This window comes from Phaenicophaeus curvirostris, chromosome 1 (assembly GCF_032191515.1).
Source record: "Phaenicophaeus curvirostris isolate KB17595 chromosome 1, BPBGC_Pcur_1.0, whole genome shotgun sequence".
Lineage (NCBI taxonomy): Eukaryota > Metazoa > Chordata > Aves > Cuculiformes > Cuculidae > Phaenicophaeus > Phaenicophaeus curvirostris.
Window position 1 is genome coordinate 200,320,630 of NC_091392.1, and position 21,168 is coordinate 200,341,797.

A 21,168-nucleotide genomic window follows, 5' to 3' on the forward strand; every position below is an offset into this window, starting at 1 on the left:
TATCTAATCAAATTACAGCACTCGTTCTAAGTCCAAATATTCCTTTAACTGAGAAAAATGAATGACTTTGCTCTAGTGGATAAGGTGGAAGGCATTTCATTTTAAGCAGAGTCTGTTACTCAAGGTTTGGTGGTTGTATCCACTGGTTTTGAGCTATTTTATTGTCAGTCGGAACCATAATAGGGAGGGTCCAGGGAAAGGAAGCAGACATAGAGACCAGGCCAGGATAATTGATGGCTGAATATTTTCAGTTAAAATGCAACACAATTTCCCAAACTACTCATAAAGCCTAGAATAAATGTGTTAATTGGTGGAATTCCTTTAGTATGCAATGTCTTTTTATTGGCAAAATGAACCATCTATTTTTAGAAATCACAGTAATTAAAAAAAAATAATTATTTAGGTAGCAAGTATCAGCCCTTCTACTGGAATACAACAGAAGATCATAAAAATACAAGAAAACATGCTTTCTGATTAAATTAAGGCTCTTTTCTTGCTGATTTAAATCAACCCACTGTAATCTGTGTCACATGAAGGATTCAGGAAGGTTGCATCCTGACCCCACACAGCTGCTAGAATCCTGCTGCACTCCTGAGCCATAATTAAAAGTGTGAGCAAGAACATTCACCTCCAAACTTAATATCCATTTCAGAGGGGAACTGAACCCATTACTGAGTGCTTTGAGGCTCAGAAAATTTGGCAAATATTCTCAATTTTTCTTTAAAAAATGTGCTTCTCAGTCTCAGTAGGATACAGTAGGTCTGCTCATCTGTTATGTCCTTTCTAGCCTTGCTCTTGGTCGCAGTGTGGAGAGTGTCGCATTCCACAGCTGGAAAACAGGTCTTAAGACTGTTGATGAGACTCTTCAAGAATCTCAAGGAGGATTTAAGAGAAATATATGAAGTAGACAATTGTGCATGGCACAGAGCAGGACGGGACTTGGAAGAAGCAGAGTTTAGCATTCTGCTCCCTGCACAAAATCTCTGTTTCCATTCAGCTAGTCGAAGGCATCTACTCCCCCGCCCCTCTATGCCCAGAATAACACTCCACCCTGAGTTTTGGCATCCTTTACCAAATGAAATTCATAATGTTTTCAAAGAGACAGCTTCATTCTCTTACCCTACAAGCATTACTTCAGAGGTGTGCTCATAGATGTTGCATAGTGCCACAGCTATACCAAACACTTAACACCTAAACCGTGAGGCTTTTTTCATGGGTATGAATTAATCTGTTAATCTTGTCCCGTTAAAAGTTGGGATTTTCTTCAGCAGTCTTGAGGAAAATGAAGAGCTCTTTCTCCATTATTTCTCTTAATTCTGTATTAAAAATAACAGCATAAAACTAGATCTATTATGTTTGTTCATTATTCAGATGATGTTGAGTCTAAGGGTCTTAATTCCACACCTATGGCAGCGTTGTATTTTCAGTTCTAAATTGGAAATAATTTAACTGGCACACTTGGCTGTGTAACCATAGATTTCCCTTCATCCAGTATCATCTACACAGCAGATTCTGCGGGGGCCTGGGAATATACAAACATGCACTCTCTTACCATTGAAGCAATTTCCTCTTGGCAAAACATGTATAACATAGTTCCACTCCAAAGTGCAGTGGGTGATAGTAGCTGGAAGGCGTCACTTCTCTGCTGTAACAAAAGATGGACATTGTTACTTGAAACTTTAGCGTGTCTTGGTGTAGATATGGGAGCACCAAGAACTCCATCTTTCTGCCAAATGAACCAGTTTCAGTATTTCAGGATCTTTCAGGCTGCAGTAGCCACCATAGAACTGTTTCTTCCTGTGGAGCTTGCCAACCATCTCTCAAATGACTGTTTTTATGAAAAGATCATCCCTCCCTAAGAAGTAAACTGACAGCACTGGTTAACCTTAACAATGCTACTAGGAGGCATGACTCTTCACCCCAAAGTGATAGTTTGTGTTATCAGTGTTGTAAGAGAGAGTCTGAAAATAGATGCTTTCAAAACAAAACAAAATCACTTCTGACATTAGCCCCAGACTGTTTCCTTTTTTTCTCACTGTAAACAGCTCAGCTTCCAGTTGTGCGTATTATTCTGAAAACTTTCTCATGACAAGCCTTGAGTTCTTCCTCAGATCAGCATTGTGGTTCTGTTGTGATGACGTGGAAGTTGGTGTGGGACCATGAGCTGTGCTGAACGTGCTGCTGGCACGCTGAAATTGGGGAAGTTGGGTGATTGTTTGGTACAGTCGGGAGACGGATTCCCGAGGAGCGTTTTAAAATAGAAATTGCTGCTTAAGAAAGGGATATTTTTGTCTTCTGCTTTTAAAGTAAAGCAGTGAGTATGTGAACATATAAGTTAGTCTGTTGGAATTGCTTTATTTGAATGACATATTCTTTGCAGCTTTTTTGTGTTTGCTTTGAATTCACAAAGGAAAGAAGATATTTGCTAAATCTGTATAGATAAAGTGGCTTCTTCATACACAGTTTAGTGGCATACCTGGACATTACTGAAATACACTTTGTTTGTGAGGGAATCTAGCATAGGAAAGGAGGAATGGGGAATCTGGAAGAGCAGTGTGTCTCCATGGGGAGGAAGAAAGCCCGTGCTGATGGGAGGAACAGGGATGAAGGAAGCATCAACATGAGGTGGCTGCTTGGGGCATGGGTGATGGAAACAGAGGAACAGACAAAGACAAGCAGCGATGGCGGGAAAGGGGCAGTGGTATAGACCAAGGGAAGCTGTTGACTAACATTTTAAAAGTTGGACGCTTTTTCAGTAGTTGAGAAGTAGGAGAAGTAGTTCACCACTCTGCCTGCTACAATGAAAGTGAGCCTTACTGTCAAATGCCAAGATCATGCTATAAAACCTGTTGTGTTTGTACCGTCTCTGTTCTTATACTCTGCACAGCTGGATACCCTATCTTTAGCATTTCTGTGCATTTATTTTAGTAACTGTAGAGCCAAGTCTGTCTTCTCTGTCTTTAGTATGAGAACCAGAGAATCACAAAAACCAAACCTTTCTTCATTGTTGGCACAGAATTGGATAAGAAGTTGGTACAACTACTGAACTTGAAAGTCCAACTTCTAGCTGTATGAGCATGAGTGAAACTTAGAAATTTGTCCCTGCTTAGCCAGGTGTTGATGTGGAAGATTAGGCAAAAATTGAATCTGCCTCTTCCCCATGATTAAGACCAGTTCCTTTGGTATTATCTGTTGTAAATGTTTGTTTTCTTCTGTCTGCACGGTCTATGTGTGGCACTGTTTGCATCGAAGAGTCTGCCAGAACCCCCCAAGATCTATGGAAATATGTTACATTTGTCTTTTCCTGTAAACCTTCTATTCTTTCTGTTTGCCTCACTTTGTCATCTGAACAGAACTGAAATAATAAAAGGCATTGTATTTTTTAATTTTATTTTTATGAGCTTTAGGAAACTCTGTAAGCTCATACTGGAACTAGATAATGAGAAAAAAACCCAAACCACTACTACTTTCTACTCATGTAGAGCAGGTGTCCTCTGCAGTCTGATTTTGTAAGTGTTCATGTTAACAGGTTTACATGGATAGTGTTGCAAGCTCAGTGACTTCAGCATTTTGAATATTCTAAATCACGAGTGCTATCGCTGATTAACTTCTATTTTTTAAGAATAGCATGCCCCAAATCTGAGCTGTCTTCCTTTCTGTTACGATGTAAGCAATGATTTAGGATTGTGTTGGATCTTCTTTGTCATTTACTCTCTACTCAGCCTCTACAGCTATACTGATTTCTAACAAATATCTGCACTGCTGATGACATGAGCAATTTACTCCATATGACTTTTGATAAAGTATACAGTGTTCAAGCTTCTTTCTGAATTCCTATAGAGCGTGGTTAACGAGTGAATTTCTTTTTATAAATCATTTAAAGTCGCATGTTTTTGTATAGAAACTGGAGACCTTCTTGCTGTTACGATGAAACATTTTCAATTTCAGAAAACAACTTTAGGGAAGAGTTTAAAAAGTCAGTTTCTTCTGTTCTAGGAAGCTTCTTGATATTGTTTAAGCAGGAACATGCTAATATCTCAAGTAAGATATTCCAGCAAAAAAAAATCCCCTTCATATTTAGTGGTCAGTAAACACAATAAAACTAGATGATGTCTGTAGACTTACCAGTCCTGCTGTCTGGGCAGAGATTTAACAGATTCCCAGACATCTAGCAGCTACTCTTGGAATTGGCAGATGCCAAATAAACTTGAGACAAATCTGCAGCTGAATAACAGGGAGTTTCTGTGTCTTGCCTTGCGATCTGCCAGTACTGGCAGGTTTGCATGCATTTTCATGGAAGTGCTGAGAACTTTTAATATTTTTTTCCATTTCAAGAGACAATTTTTTGAGAGGAACAAATGACATCTTACAAACACTTTTGTGCATTTTTTTTTTTTCAGTCTCCACTGGTAAGCACCTTCTATCCATATGTATCTGATGGAATTAAATAAGGAAGTATTAGGAAATGTCTGTCGGATTCACCTCTCCCACAAAACACTTTTGAAAGTACCTGATCGCTGGTAAAGGCATTACAGAGGGAAAAGAAAATTTTCTTCAGAAGTTTATGAACTTGAAAATAAATTATCTCTTGCAGATTTATTCAGTATTTTACACAGCTGTGAATGCAGTTCTAAACTTAAATTAGTTTTGGGTTGTTTAAAGTGTGTTTTTACTTTTATGTATATCTTACCTGATTTTAATTGAGGTTATTTTTTAAACTGCCATTTTTTAATATCTTTCTTCATAGCTTTAATGCTGCTAAACACTCTTGTGTTTCTGGTTTATTGCCTTGTTACACTTCGTAGCTGCAATATGTTCTTTTTATTATAATTATTTGTGTCTTACACCATATTATTTTCTAGATATTATGGTTTGCATATGGTTGTTCATTTTTAGTAAAGAATTGATTTAAAGATTTATAGTTGTTGGGATATTTAATTTTCTACATAATGCATTCAGCTTCAATTTGGAAGTGTTTTCACTAGCAGTTATGAGTAACATAAGTCATAATTTATGAGAATATTAACCCTATTTTTTACTGAGAAGCAATCATTTCTTTATAAACTATAGTATAACTTTGTTCCAGTTCATATTATTTGCTAACAGTGCGTAAACAATGCCCTTTAACCTCCTAGCTTTCTCCCAGTTTTGTAGCAATCTTGGAGCCTCGTGATAAGCTTAAATTCTGGTTGGGAGAAGGAGGAAGGGGGGAAGGGATTTTATATCTCATTTTCACTTTTCCTTTTGGAAAACATCTTTTAACCTTATCTTGATCTGTGAGCATTCATATAACAAATAGAAATCTCTCCCAATAAGATACGCCCCCTATCCAGATACCTATCGAAATACTGTCTGTGGTCTCAGATGCCTGTAATAATTTCAATTTTATTAAAACCACACTAAAACCAACACCATGCCAACCAACCAACCACTTCCATGAGAATTCCAAGCAAAACCTCGGACAAAATAAAATGGAAGGTGAATTTATTGCTTTTCTGCTCAGAAGAGAAGTTGTGAGACTCTGAGACCACACATTTTCCATGAAATCTGTATGATGTGAGCTCAAATCAGTCTTTCCAAAGCTGAATTTGATTTATGTTCTAGTTTACAGTTCTACTTTTCTTTATCCTAATGCTTAGTAAATGATGATCCCAAATATTTACAACTCCAAGCAAAATTGTAATAACATTGTAGAAATACATTTTGAATTTTTCTTTGGAAGGTAATGAAAAAGGTATCTTTGAAAAACATACAGGAAGTCTACACTTCCAGTAAGGAACCATCTCCACTATGATGTTATATTGACGTTTTTGCATTTGTTGTCAGAGAGGAAGAAAGGGGACATGACCTTATTGATCTCAGCAAAGTTCACCATTACCTTCAGTTTCTTTCAGTGACAAATGTGTCTGACTTGACCTGTAATCAAGTCATACCATTGCATTTCTGTGCCAGTTTCTTCAGTTCTTGCATCTCAGCTTGGGCTGGTGAGAAAAATTTGTACTCATTTTCGGTGAGGGGAAACCAGAAGTAATCATAGCCATGTTTCACAATAGTCACTTATTTCCTAATCAAGTGAGGGATTCCCACTGAATTTTTTTTCGAAATAGTTTCTTTGTAATGTTTTGTATTTTCATTTCCTTTCTTGATCCTTTTAAATTCTTCCCTTACAAAACATATTTATTTTATGGTTGCACAAGGATATTGCTATTGAAAATGAATCTGAACTTAATGCACAGGCTATTTTAGTTTTAAAGAATAGCACGTTGAAGTTTAAGTGTATGAATTGTGGGACAACGAAGAGTGAAAACATTTTCTTTTAGGGGGAGATATAAGATTTAGCTAAGGTATGCTAATAGATAAGTATAGCACCAAAAGTAATTTCAGCTAGGAAAAAATGGAAAAAAAATGAGGAGGATGGCAAAGAGCAATAATCTATATAATAATTCTTAAGAGATATATAACAATTTTGATGTAAAATACTGGGCACAAAGTAGTGGGAAATTTAAACCCTTAAAGAAACACCTGTTTTCTTGGTGCTCCCACTAGAAAAGAGAAATCAACTTCAAAATGTACTAACTTTCTCTAATTTACACTCAAAAATACAGCTTGTGTTTACACTTTGTAGTAACCATGCCTCTGTTTTGTTACACGTGTATGATTAGTTACATCATGGGATCAAAATCTGTCTCTACAGGAAAAAATTATCTGGCTCGGTTGAGTCACCTTTTTAATAAGTGATGTCTGATCTTTTCACAGCCATAGCTTTCTATAAAGCATGACGGATGGGAGAACATATTTTGAGTTCAACTTCTAACTGGCACATCTATAATTAGTGGTATCTGGAGCAAAATTTATTTCTGAAAGACAATTTTCTCTTTTTTGAAATTATTGAATCAGTTTTGAAAACAAAACTATAGAGGAAAACTAAGCAGAGAGAACCAAACCAGGAATTAAACCTAGACTTGGTATTACATTAATTGACTCTGTCAAGAGAGTACTGAAAGTTAGTAATACTCCATTCCATGCTAGAAGCTAAGTATTTGGTTAAGGGCTTTCCTTATGGGGTTGTTAGAAATTTGAGGCGTTTAAAACTGTAAATATTTTTGAACTGACTTAAGACTTAGTGACCTGACACATCTGAGAATGGTTAAACAACTATACATTTGCAGTGCTTAGTGTCTGCAGCACTTGATCTGTAGAAAAGGTATTGATGACTTTATACCTCAGTGTAAAATAAATCAAGGATTTTGTCATTTTTCTTTTTCTGTCTTTTTTTTTTTTTTTAACTGCACCCTCTTAATTACCTCACTTGGGTTTTTTCATATGTTCTAGCTGATAGTTTGGTGGAATTGATTGGTAGGTTTCCAGAGCAAAGGGAAAGGATGAGGGTTACTTGCAGGAAGTATGTGTGAGGAAGAAAGGTAGCTGGAGGCTGAAGGGAGGAAGAGTCAGAATGCAGAGGTGAGGAATAGCATCTTCATAATGTCCGTTTGCTTTATGTTTTGTGTCATGGCTGGTGCAGTCTGTTCTGGTAACAGTGCAGCACAAGGTTTTTCTTATCCACCCACATCTTTTTTCATCTTTGGGTTTGATCCAACATGGAATTCAGAGGCAGAAGCAATCCTCTCCTCTCTTAACATTTGAGGAGATGGATTTGCATTGGAACTTTCTTTGTAAACCTCCCGGCTTGTAGAAAAGCAGGATTCTCAGTCTCATGGGCACAGATTGCTGGAACCAGGATTCAGATGATTAATCTGGGCAGCAGCTGTGTATAAGAGAGTGTTTTGAGGGTTGCAGAAGAAACAGCTAAAGCTGGAATGAGGTAAGTCTGTGACTCCACTTAGGATGCGCCTGTGTGCTCTGAGTCAGTGGCTGAGTGTGTGAGACAAGAGTTATCTTGGCATAAGCTTAAGTGTTTCTTCTCTTCCAGAAAATGAATCACCTGCTTCTCAGTGTATTCTTTTTTGTAAATTTTTATGAAGTAAACAGTTTTCAGAGGCTTCAGTACATTCAAATACGTGGTTTTTACTGGCATAGCAGAAGGCATTTCAAGCGAGGGGAACTCGCTCACCTGTTGGGGCCAGTATTTTTTAGATTTTTCCCAGAAACATGCCTGAATGATGAGTATAGTGCCACAAACACTGCCCTGCTGGCACTGCAGCCTTATTCCCAGAAGTATCCCTGAGGAGACACTAATACAGTCAAAACTGCCAAATGATCTTTATTCTCAGTCTCCTTTTGTTTATTCTCTTTACTTTGTCTGCTTTCAGCTTTCATAGGAGAAATTATGTTGTGTTGAAATATGGGGGGGAAAAAAGGACAACTTAATAGATAAGCTGTTCTTGGAAACACTGTGCGCAGGCTAGAAGTTATCCTGGTATCAAGGAACATCCAAATTGTTTATTTTCTCTTTAACCTAACTGGTTTAAAACCTGTGGTGGTCAGTGGCAGAGGGGATGAGTGTTACAGCAGAGAGATGCAGTTTGGAAAGGTGCTGGCAGAAGACCAAGAGAGCTTTCAAATTCTGTGTGCCCTCATGGATGGTGCCACAGAGAAGTGAAGTTTCACATGAGATGAAGATGCCTTGCAAACACAATTAGTTTATTATAACTTTTTCTTTTTTTGTTCTTGAGGGAATGGTATCTGTTTGGATGTGATCATTTACTTCCCGTGTTTTCATTTTTCCATATAAAGAGAATAGATAATGTGATATGTAATTCACAGGTTTTGTTGTAGATGTTAGCACAAAATATAAGCAGCCGGATTTGGTGCATTGGGAACCACATTAAATGTGTAAACGGGTCCCTCTTGGCATTGATGTGCATTTGCCATACTGTATTATAGAAGAGGAGTCAAATCCCATTTTCACACCTTTCTCTTTGGCTCTCACCAAACAGCTTAGACTTCAGACTCTTCCAGCTTTTGGTGGTAAAGGTTATGTTAATGTTAACATGAGCTCAAGCGCCTGACCGTACTTCAGATCATGCATTACCCATATATCAGCTTGATTCTGAGACAAATAGTTCATGAGGCAAGAGGAATATCTCCTGTGTTCGTATCTGTTAGGGAAGGAATTGGTGCTGTCCTAGTTGCTCTGGGTGATTCTCAGGTAATCCTGCAGGAGCTTCACCCATGGCTGCACATCTCATTCCTTAGGTCAGCCTCTGAGGCATTAAAGGCAAGCACGACATCAAGCCTAGTTGTGCAGCCAATGTCATCTTCATCCAGGCTTCATTGTCAAAGTCTATGGCAAGTTGCATTCTGAAGTATATGGACTCCTGGACAGGGTATAACAGAATAACAGAATAACAGAATAACAGAACAGAATAACAGAACAGAATAACAGAATAACCAGGTTGGAAGAGACCCACCGGATCACCGAGTCCAACCGTTCCTACCAAACACTAAACCATATCCCTCAGCACCTCGTCCACCCGTGCCTTAAACACCTCCAGGGAAGGTGACTCAACCACCTCCCTGGGCAGCCTGTTCCAGTGCCCAATGACCCTTTCTGTAAAGAATTTTTTCCTAACGTCTAGCCTAAACCTCCCCTGTCGGAGCTTGAGGCCATTCCCTCTTGTCCTGTCCCCTGTCACTTGGGAGAAGAGGCCAGCACCCTCCTCTCTACAACGTCCTTTCAGGTAGTTGTAGAGAGCAATGAGGTCACCCCTCAGCCTCCTCTTCTCCAGGCTAAACAACCCCAGCTCTCTCAGCCGCTCCTCATAAGGCCTGTTCTCCAGCCCTTTCACCAGCTTTGTTGCTCTTCTCTGGACTCTCTCCAGAGCCTCAACATCCTTCTTGTGGTGAGGGGCCCAGAACTGAACACAGTATTCGAGGAGCGGTCTCACCAGTGCCGAGTACAGAGGGAGGATAACCTCCCTGGACCTGCTGGTCACGCCGTTTCTGATACAAGCCAAGATGCCATTGGCCTTCTTGGCCACCTGGGCACACTGCTGGCTCATATTCAGTCGGCTGTCAACCAACACCCCCAGGTCCCTCTCCTCCAGGCAGCTTTCTAGACAGACTTCTCCCAGTCTGTAGCACTGCATAGGGTTGTTGTGCCCCAAGTGCAGGACCCGGCATTTGGCCTTGTTAAACCTCATGCCATTGGACTCTGCCCAGCGGTCCAGCCTGTTCAGATCCCTTTGCAGAGCCTCCCGACCCTCCAGCAGATCGACACTTCCACCCAGCTTAGTGTCATCCGCAAACTTGCTAAGGGTGCATTCGATGCCTTCATCCAGATCATTGATGAAGACATTGAACAGGGCTGGAGCCAGCACTGAGCCCTGGGGAACCCCACTTGTCACTGGCCTCCAGCTGGATTTCACACCATTTACCACCACTCTCTGGGCCCGGCCATCCAACCAGTTTTCCACCCAGGAGAGTGTGCGCCTGTCCAGCCCAGAGGCTGACAGTTTCTCAAGCAGAACGCTGTGAGAAACTGTGTCAAAGGCTTTGCTGAAGTCCAGGAAGACCACATCCACAGCCTTTCCCTCATCCAGTAGCCGGGTCACTTTGTCATAGAAGGCGATCAGGTTAGTCTGGCAAGACCTGCCTTTTGTGAACCCATGTTGACTGGGCCTGATCACCCGGTTCTCTTGCATGTGCTTCATGATAGCACTCAAGATCACCTGTTCCATGACTTTCCCTGGCACTGAGGTCAGACTGACAGGCCTGTAGTTTCCTGGGTCCTCCCTGCGGCCCTTTTTGTAGATGGGCACAACATCAGCCAGCCTCCAGTCCAGTGGGACTTCCCCAGTCTTCCAGGACTGTTGGAAGATGATGGAAAGGGGTTTGGCCAGCACATCCACCACTGAATCCACCACTGTATCCACCACCAGTATCCACCACTGAATTCCAGCAGCTTGTGACCCAAGATTTCAGAATTGCCATCAGGCAGATTCCTTTCCCAACTGAAAGTGGGATGGAAAAAAAAAAGTAGAAATTATCTTTGTGGTTTTCATTGCATCTGTTGAGTTGCCCCTTGACTTGGGGATTTCTTCAAGGTCATTAATTTGCAACTTGTGTCACTTGAATTTTAAAATATTACAGTTCATTTTTTTTTTCCAGCACCCTAGCATCACTATTTCAGAATACAAGATATAAACTAACTGCACCTTTTATTCAAAAGGTACATATCTGTGGTGTATGTTCAACTAAATAGAATATCTTTTTGTGAGTGAAGCAGATGTTGAGATATTCACGTATATGTGCTTGATCATAAGGAGCTGGCACCTGAGTATTTCCCAATAAAACTGTGGCTGTGGAACTGACCTGTGATTTCAGTCCCTCAAAAGTTGATGTCTTGGCTAATTGGTCATTCAGCGAGTATGAATGCTTCTTCTGCCTTCTCTCTCTGCTTGAAGAATGCATTTGGGAAAAATCCTGAAAGATAATTCATACAGCTTCTTTTCCCTTGGTAGGCAAAATACAAGCTTTTGTTTATTTTTTTTTTCCTTTTAATCTTTTTTCCTCATATCTGCATAGCTACAATAAATACAGTAGGGATTAGGAATTTTTCTGTATTCTTAATTGATATTTCGTTGGGTTGAGTACCTTCTTTTCATTATGGCATCTTTTGAAGATATTTCTCTTGTGAGGTAAAGAGAGCATTAAGTTGCATGTATTTTTCATACTTTTTGCAGGATAGGAAGTGTATGATGTGCTTTATAATCATGGAATCATAGAATAGTTTGTGTTGGAAGGGACCTTAAAGATCATCCAGTTCCAACCCCCCTGCCATGGGCAGGGACGCCTCACGTTAGATGAGGCTCCCCAAGGTCCCATCCAACCTGGCCTTGAACACCTCCAGGGATGGGGCAGCCACAACTTCCCTGGGCAACCTGTGCCAGTGTCTCACCACTCTCATGGTCAAGAATTTCTTCCTAATGTCTAGTCTAAATCTTCCCCTCTCCAGTTTATACCCATTGCCCGTTATATTCCACTATAATCACCATTGTGAACTTTAGCAGCTGGAATGAATCATTAAGTGGTTTGTTGTTACAGCTAGTAGATATTTTTTTCTTTCATGGCATTAAATTCTTCCTTCTATTTCTGACTTACCTGGCGCTTATTATATGAAAAAGAAAAAACAGGGTGGAGCTTCAATTCAGGCTAGTTATTTGGATTTGTATAGAACAAATTCTAGGGAGAAAGGGGTCAGGAAAAGAATCACTACAGTTCTGAAGATGACTTGGTGTTATTGCAATATGTCCAGTATTTAGTTTTCTCACTTTAATAGCACATGTGTAAGAAGGCCTGGTTGTCTTGAGTTTCTTTGTTTTCTCAAAATAGTCAACTTCTTAATCAGTGGAGAAAATCGTTAGGTCTTACCTAAGATTGTAAAAGTCACTAGCAAAGAGTTTCTTTTTTTTATAGGGTATATGATTTTATAATTAAAAATTATATTTTTATCCTTAGTAGTACTCTGATGAATTATTTACTTTAATCCATTCTTCTGTTTCCTTCTTTAAAGGTGGAAAGACTTTTGAGAAAACTGCCTTTTCTTGGATTTCATATTTTAATTTGAGAATAGCCAATTGAACAAAATTAAAAGCGTTAATTGTAAATTAGGTGGCAGAAAATAAGATGTTTCTTAATTTACTCATAGCAGTAGCTTTCTATTGTGTTATCATATGTTAAAATATTCTTATGGTAGAAAGATTGTTTCCACATGGTGGGTAAAGCAAGAGGAACTGGGAAGGACAAAGACAAGATAACTCTTTTAAATGAGACAAGCTTAGATATTCAGACACATCAAAATGTTATTGGAAACAGACTTTTGGACCAATTTTCCAACCATGTATGTGTTTTTCCATCATCCTCGTATTTTAAGAGTGTGGGTGGAAAATAAGCATATATTAGTCTTAAATGCAAAGGATAGGAATGTATCATCATAAGATTTGTTATAATCACCCAGCTGTTACACAATGCTTTTATTCAGAAAAGTCAGTGTGACTGGTAGGTACATTTATAAAACTTGGGTAAGATTATTTTACATTAAATGTCTGCTTAGCAAGATACCACCTACATAAAACCTCATGTACATTTATTATGGGAAACTGTGTGTCTATTGTGTGGGTTTATTACTTAGAGGAAAAGTTCTGCTTAATATTTTTGTTTAATAACTGAGTCAGTCCTCATAGTATCTTCAGAACCAATTCAGAATTAAACCTTAAAAACATCAGAACCAACAAAAATGGCTTTATAACCGGGCATATTTTGGCACCTATTCTTTCTTTTACTTCAAGATAGCTGTGATACTTAGTCAAATAGTTTACTTGGCAGTATTTTATTTTTCAGGATGGGAAGAAGAAGTTTGACAAGGAAAGTGAGAAATATTATTCCATCCTAGAGAAGCACTTAAATTTATCAGCAAAGAAGAAAGAATCTCACCTGCAAGATGTAAGCACTAAAATCACTCTTGCCCAGTTTCTTATATGCATAGAATTCATGATAACAGACTGATCTTCTTCAAGACATGGTGTTTTTTATTAATATGAAATTTTGGTGACGTCTTGTAGTCATGCTTATTGTGAATCTAATTTCTTGAATGGGATTAACATGACTCTAATAAGAGTTAAATATTATAACAAGGCAATGATACATGCCCAACTTTGTGTACTTCAAATACAGCAGGTGTTTATGGATTGCAACCACAGAATTATATTTCTACAATAAAAAAGTGACTTTTATAAGTTATATGTGGAATATTTGAAAATCATGTAATTAATTACTTTTTTGATATTTAATTTATTACATGATTAATTTATGCTTCTGATTCACATAGATTTTAATCTAGGAGACTGAAATAAGATCATTTTAATGATGCTTTTTTGTGCTTGCTTGTCCCCCTTTTTTCACCTTATTCTGAGGTTGTGATATCATGCCCTGGGATTGTATCCACAACTTAAGCTTTGAGTTTTTATGGCTAATTCTTTTTTGTTTATAAAAAAAAAGACAAAAAAAACCCAAACAATGAAGATTTCCAGTTTAACAAAAGTTTTCCAAGGCTTTTCAGTATGCTTGTAGAAATAATGATTTGTCTTTGAGGCAAATTACAGTAAAATGAGCAGTTTGGTATCAATGACACTTTAGGATTTGTGCCAAAAGTAGTTAAAAATTATTTTTATGGGATTACTCTTGTCATGGTGACTCTTAAATCATGGGGATTAATTTGCAGATGGAATTTTCACAGAGGGTGTGACCATCACTGTCACAAATTGTAGGATTTTTTTCATGTTTACCAATAATACTGTAGTATGAGGCTTAGCTGTTCAAAATTTATAATAATGTTAATAACTCTTGAACTGCCATTGCTGTCTGTATAGTAATCAGTCTAGATAAGACACTAGTTGTGTAGGATTGGTTAATTGTTCTGCTAGTATGTCAAAGTTTTCTATGTAGAGCTTTGACTTTTCTTGTGTATTGATGAAGAAGCAGTTCTGTTAGAGGCTAAGCAAGCAGCTGAGAAAAAAATCTTATCAAAATGAAGAGAAGTGAAATTAAGCAGCAATTTACTCCAGAATAGGAATAAAATAAAATAAAATAAAATAAAATAAAATAAAATAAAATAAAATAAAATAAAATAAACAAAATATTTTACTCTTGAGACATCAGAATAATTGCAGTCTAAGAAGAGCAACTGAAGTGAAAAGTAACAACTGTGAATCTAATAAACTGTGGTAGAATAGCAAGGGACTTGGCTCAAGCATATAAACTGATGGAAAACTAGAATAAATTTTTCCAGTGTGTCCTCAAATGACATCTCTGGACTGTGGCTGAGGTTTCTTGCTTTTCTAGATGCCCCACTTGTAGAGCATCTAGGGCATAACTTTATATTTCTGTCTTCCCCAGTTTTATGCAACTATAAGTGTGCTGAATTGGCAACATAGATCCACCATAAACAGAAGGTACAATAGCAAATCAGTACCAGAAATATTAACAACACAGACTTTTTTTTTTTTGGCCTGTATCTGTATCATAAATAAAAGGAGGCCAAAACACCTATTCCTGGCCTGAAATCTGAGTAACAGCTGCTGACTCTCATCCAGAGTGGTTCGGGTGAGCCCAGATTATAGCTCATATACACAGGACAATGCTCATTGAAGCAGCCCCCAGCAGAGCCAGGCCACGAACAAAGAACCAGGTGGTGCTGGCAGCTGGGGCATTTGTTTGCAACACAAGTGAAGGAATTTTTGAACTCGATGTTATTCTGAATTGCAGAGGTTTTTTGATACCTCATCTCAGTATGTGGGTTAGAGTCCTGGGATGAGCAAGGAGTAGTTCTTACACTCTGTGGGGCTATTTTATACATCTCACTTGAGTGCAATTGAAAGCACCTTAATTAGGCATCTAAAGTTTGATGATCTTAACATATCCTATAGAGAGTAGTTTGCGTATATTCATCTAATTGAAATGTGTTGGATATTTTAAGGGCCTGCACGACTGCTAATGCAGTTTACATAGACGATTAGACTACTTCTCCTTTAGCATCAAAAGGAAAAACCATAATACTGTCTTTTTACTGCTTACAGAAGTCCACAGTGAAGCAGAAAATGGTTCAAATTGAGTGATGTGAAAAAGTTAATAAGCTCCTAATTGCATTTCTCTGAAATCTATTCCGGAATCAGGCATAAATATAGAGCAAAGGCTTCACTCTCGAAGTTTAGGTGAAGTTCTGCTACATGTTTTAATATCCAACATCAATGAAAATATTACTTATTATAACTAGCTATCATACAAGTAGAGACTCGAAATCTTATCCATCCAATCTTTTCATTTTTTACATGCAGTTTGGACTCATAGAAAAACATGAAAATTCTTTCAGCTTTTGAAACTTTAAATTCACTTTCAAAGTGGTTCTTACATACCTGAAATCCTCTGTGTTGACACGAATTCATGAACTTCTACAGATATCTTTTGGAAGTTGATTTAGTCCTTGTACAATAGTGGTGATTATAGCCTTAATTCAGGAACCCATCCGTATTTGAGGTGGCACTTGGGTGTCATAAGTATCATTAGAACTACAATCTGCTTTAATGCTGTTCAGAATAGAGATGGATTTAATTAGGCGTTTAAATATATTTTCTGTGTCAAAGCCTGAAGGAGTTCATTTCTAAAACTAGATTCTACTATTTGCTCACAATTAAATGTGACACCAGAGTTCTGTCTTAAGTGCTTATTGACTGCACTTCTAAGAGCAAAAGCTTGCTGGATCATGTCCCAAAGTGATGGCACCTGGTTCTATTCGGCTATATATATCATTGCCTTTGTGATACATTTTTTTTATTTTTTGAAACAAAACAACATAAAGTATCAAAGAAAACAGTATGTGAATGCACTGTATGAATGATATATGGCAGAGTCATAAAGGACTTGATTATTGGAATTTTGAGTGCTGATTTCTGGACTGTATTGTTAAGTGCCTGTGCAGCCAAATCACAATAGTAGCATGTCCTTGACTAAATAAGTGATCTTAATTATATATGGTGCTATTGGCAAACAAGTCCTACCTGAAGGAAAACACTGACTTACTGTGGCTGTACTGTTAAAAGTGCTAAACCTCTTTTATGATGTGTTTGCTATCAAGCGAAGCTTATAACTACGTTTTCCAGTTTTCCTATATTTGCTATTTTTAATGCCTGAATTGCACTAGAGAATATATGGAAGTATGCTTCTGTATTTTAACTGGCATATGTCAAAAACAGCTGAATTGGTTTTACTCACATTGCAGATATTGCTAAAATTTCTTTTTGACCTAAGATGAAAACCCAACTAATGCAGCCTGAAAGGGCTTGAGAAAATGATTTGTCACAAAGAAAGATGAATTAAAATGGAATGTGCATCTCCTCTTTAGTCATTATCCACATACTACTTTGCTTGTCTGTTAAGTCCCTCTCCCATGGCTTGTTTAAATTGAGGATAAAAGCCTATTACTCTTTATCAGCTGATAAGAGTTAATTCTTTGGTTGTTTAGACTGAAGACTTTGTTTTGATACTAGACCTTCACATTGGGTGGTAGTATTCAGGAACTTCTGATAAGCATTGCCTTGTAGTTCTTGCATTTGAAAATTAAAATGTGAACAAGCATTGATTTATGAGGTTAGGAACTTAAATGTGTTTATATTCCAAGAGCATGTGACTCATAGTATGAAATGATTTGCAAGATGTCATTGTTAAAGACAGTCCATGTAAGAAAGAAAATACATTCTTGGTAAAGTATTTGATGCTGAGAAATAGGTAGGATTCACTGCATGTGATACTCAAGACATTTCAACAGAAATATTAATATTTTTGTCCCTCCTTAATTCCTATCCTGTTCTCACCTATTTCTTTTTCTAAACTTATATATATACCATGGGCAGAGTTCCTGCTGCCACCTTTCTATTTCCCTCCAGGCTTTCCTAAAAACTAGAATATTAAAGTGCAAAAATGAAGAGGAAATAAAAAGGCTACGGTGAAGAGGCATGAAGCTGAAACGTCTAATGTTAACTTCTTAAACTTGTGTTCAGCTATTTTAAGTAGGTATTATTTTCAGGAAGAAAACTGAACTCCATGAAGCTTGTAAAGTAATCTTGTGGACTATCTGTTTATTAATGACAAAATCTGTTTTTAAAGTAATCATGAGAGTAAATGAATGTTGTCTGTATTTCCTTTTGTCTTTTAGGCAGATTCACAGATTGACAGAGAACGTCAAAACTTTTATGAAGCATCTTTAGAATATGTTTTTAAAATTCAAGAAGTACAAGAGAAAAAGAAATTTGAATTTGTTGAACCTGTAAGTTTTATGTTTTATTTTCATTTAATTTATTTTCATTTCATTGCACTTAAAACTAATAAAATATCTATTTTTCCTCCGTTTTTAAATTGTGGTTGCAGGTTGTTTGTATGTAGACAGACATTAAGATCTTGGCTTGGGCACTTTTCATGTTCATTAAGGGTTTATGTTAGAGTATCGTATCTACTGTGAAGTGAAATGTCAGATTACTTGGAGTGTGCCTAACAGTTTAATGGGACAATGTGTAATGGATGTTTGCAAATACCGTGGTTTCATGGTTGAAATTTTGAGCCATTAAATCCATTTTTTAATTTAAATATTCCATATATAGGCAGTGTGCGCGTATGTCTTTCCAAGCTATATGTGAAATAAAATGAAAAATCAGTTTTTCTATAGGATAGGTAAGTTTATTTTTTTATTGGTGGAGTCATTTGTGTTTAGTTTTCTTTGCTTACAAAAGAAAGCATGTGTTGACATAGCATAAAAGAGGAAGATAGAGTTGTCTTTCAGAGTACATATTTAGATCTGGGGTTTTCTCCTGGGGCTGTATTTGTGCCCCCCATCCCTGTCTTCTGTGTCTGTCAGTACTGAAAGCTACTTCAATATGTTGTGCTAGCATATTTCTGAGGCATATTAGTGGTATTACTACTGTTCATGTCATACAGGACTAGGTTGCCAGTTGCCTTATTCAGATAGTACCTGTAGCCCTTGACAGAGAACTTCCAATGTCATATGTCCCTTCCCATTAAGCACACTGAGCACAGCAGAGCAGCAGTTGTGAGCGTACATGACAAGTATTACTTCTTCTCTCTCTCCACACCATCTTCCAGCTTCATTGTGATTAACTGGAGCAGCACTCTTGACTGTAAAATAGGTTGAATTACACGTCTAACTCCCAGTGTCACCAAGAAGAGCTTCTCAGTTGCCTTCTTTCCATGAGATGAGAATGTATTGTATAATGAATTTGACATTGATGCAAACTAATGAAGCTGGATTTAGCAAGCAGTACTTACAGAAATCCTATCTTTATGGCACACAGCTGCCAAATGTTGGAGACTAAAACTTTGCTCAGATTCCTAAATAAGAACATTTTTCTACCTGTCACAGATTAATCCAGAGTGTCTCTCTCTGTCTATTTCTGCAAAACTCTCACATCCTGGAAAAATCTAGCAATATTGACCTAGCTCTGATCCTGGTATAGGAGACTTTATGCTCCTTTAAAGCAATATATGCTTTCTGTATTGAGAATACTTGGTATATAGGGAAATATTATTGTGCAATTGTGTGTCATTAGAATAGATCTTTCATCCTATGCGCTAGACAGAGAGGAAAAATAAATTTGATTTTGTATATTTTAGCTGGAGAAATTGAGCTTTATCCTTTTGACCGGGACCTGTTCCCACACTATATCAGCCATCAGAGCAGCAGCTAGGAATTACAAAAATGAAAGAGCAATTTATCAATTAATCAGTGCTGATGCTGAGCAAAAAGCAGGGGACGTTACCTGTAGACTCAGTCATGTGGACCTGGGTATTTTTGACACCAGGTGTACACATCCAGTAGGTAATATATATACTTTTGATTGGATCAGTTGCCACCCTGTATTAAAACAGTAGGTGTTTTAGCCTTATATGCTCTTTGTTGCACATAGGTGTGGGAACTACTCTGTGGTGACTGAGTAATGATAGCCCTTGCAGGCAGTCTTCTGGATCCGGGTGTGAATTTTTTATAATCAATATCAATATACATTGAGCTTAAATTATAACATCAGATATAAAAATTTGAACCTTTAAAATTCTTATTTTTTTGTTTCTAGTCTGTTGCATGCAACATGCTGGAATAAAAGTCTTTATTAAAACCCATAAAGCAAAATCTGCGAAGTGAATTATAATACATATCAGCAATGCCATGAAACAAAGAAAAAACAAAAAGTCTTCAAAATAGGCTTTCTAAAATGCATAATTTATTTATGTAAGTGTTGTTGGTATTATGAGCATTTGCTCCTAGATGCAAGTAGTTAGGACAAAGCCCAACACTTCAAAATCACCTGTCAAAAGAACTGCCATATTATTCGTTTTCCACTCTGTGCTAGAAGGTGCCTGGTGACGCGTCTTACATCGACATTCCTCCACACGAGCTCGATGGGTTGCAAATCCTTCTAGCACATGTGCTGCTTGTGTCTCTGATGTATCAGCTCAGTATCATGTCTCTAATTCTCAGTCTCAGTTGTTACTAATAGACTTGAAAAACAGAACTTGATAAGCAACTGATCTATTGGAGCCCCTTCCAAGAACTCAGCTTGTCTATGCCATCCAAAGGATGAAGATGGTCTGGGAGCCAAAGTGGAAGAAGTAGCCTAGCAAAAATTGTCAGGTGGGCTACAACTGGGGCAGTAGGACAGCAAAAGTTGCTAAGAGTGGAGAATGTTCCTTCCTCGTACTCTGACTTTTGCAGCTGCTCCTCAGGCCCTAAATTTCTCTGCTGTTCTCTGCATTTTGTCTTAAGGAATCACCAATGTGTGCTAAAGTGTGAGTAACTGGCAGCTGTCCATTTGTGACCTTCCTAAATCTTGATTTTTTCCGAGGAAAAAAAAAGAAACTAAAGCTTTTCCTACCGATCATGGAGGTAAACATTCTCTTAAGGACAAATTGGTATTAAACTTTACTTTACAGAAAGTTAAATAGCAAAACAAAGTAAATGACAATATCTGCTCCTAGGTTTGCCCATGTGGGCTCAGAGAAGACAGTCCAAACCAGTGCGGATTTCTGAGGATGTTACAGTTGTTAGGAGAAATACAAACTTCCTCGGGCTCCACTTCGTCCTTCAGCAATGCCAGGACTTCCTTGGCTTATAGGAACCAGGGCACAGAGCTCGGAAATGTGAGGGTGGTCCATGAAAAGTCGTGAAGGACCAGAAGTGTTTATTTAAAGAAGGAAAAAAAAAAACCCAAAACCAAATGAAACAGCAGCAAAACCTTGCATGCAGTTCCGTGAGATTTCAATGTGGACATTAAACTCAATTTCCTCTTCTTTAGATTTTCTACAGTATTAACTACATTCACTTTAATCTGATGGATAAGTACCTTCTGGTGCTATCTACTTATAAATAAAATGAAACCAGGGAGACAAGGACTTCTGGCTGATGTGCTGGAGGCCAAAGGTTAAATTCCTTTCCTATCCGAAACCTAAGTACAGTCTTCTTCCTGTGAGAATGAAATGACCAGGCAGTCTTGAGGTCACCAGCTCTACATAAAAATAAATAAAGTCTCAAGAAGTAGTTGGATTTTGTTTCAGGTTCTGTGTTGAAATCCTCGTGGCACTGGTATAGTGAGTAGCGTTGTATTACAGAGTTCAGACCTCACTTTTTATTGATGTGACTGATTCGATACT

At 37.8% G+C, this 21,168-nt stretch overlaps 1 protein-coding gene across 1 annotated transcript in view; it reads left to right on the forward strand.

Moving 5' to 3' along the window:
- ARHGAP42 (Rho GTPase activating protein 42) overlaps positions 1-21,168 on the forward strand; it is a 166,416-nt gene that overhangs the window by 94,805 nt on the left and 50,443 nt on the right. Inside the window, exons 5-6 of the mRNA XM_069883489.1 lie at positions 13,303-13,404; positions 17,669-17,779. Of these exons, the coding sequence (XP_069739590.1) occupies positions 13,303-13,404; positions 17,669-17,779 (213 nt within the window). The remainder of the gene's footprint in view (positions 1-13,302; positions 13,405-17,668; positions 17,780-21,168) is intronic.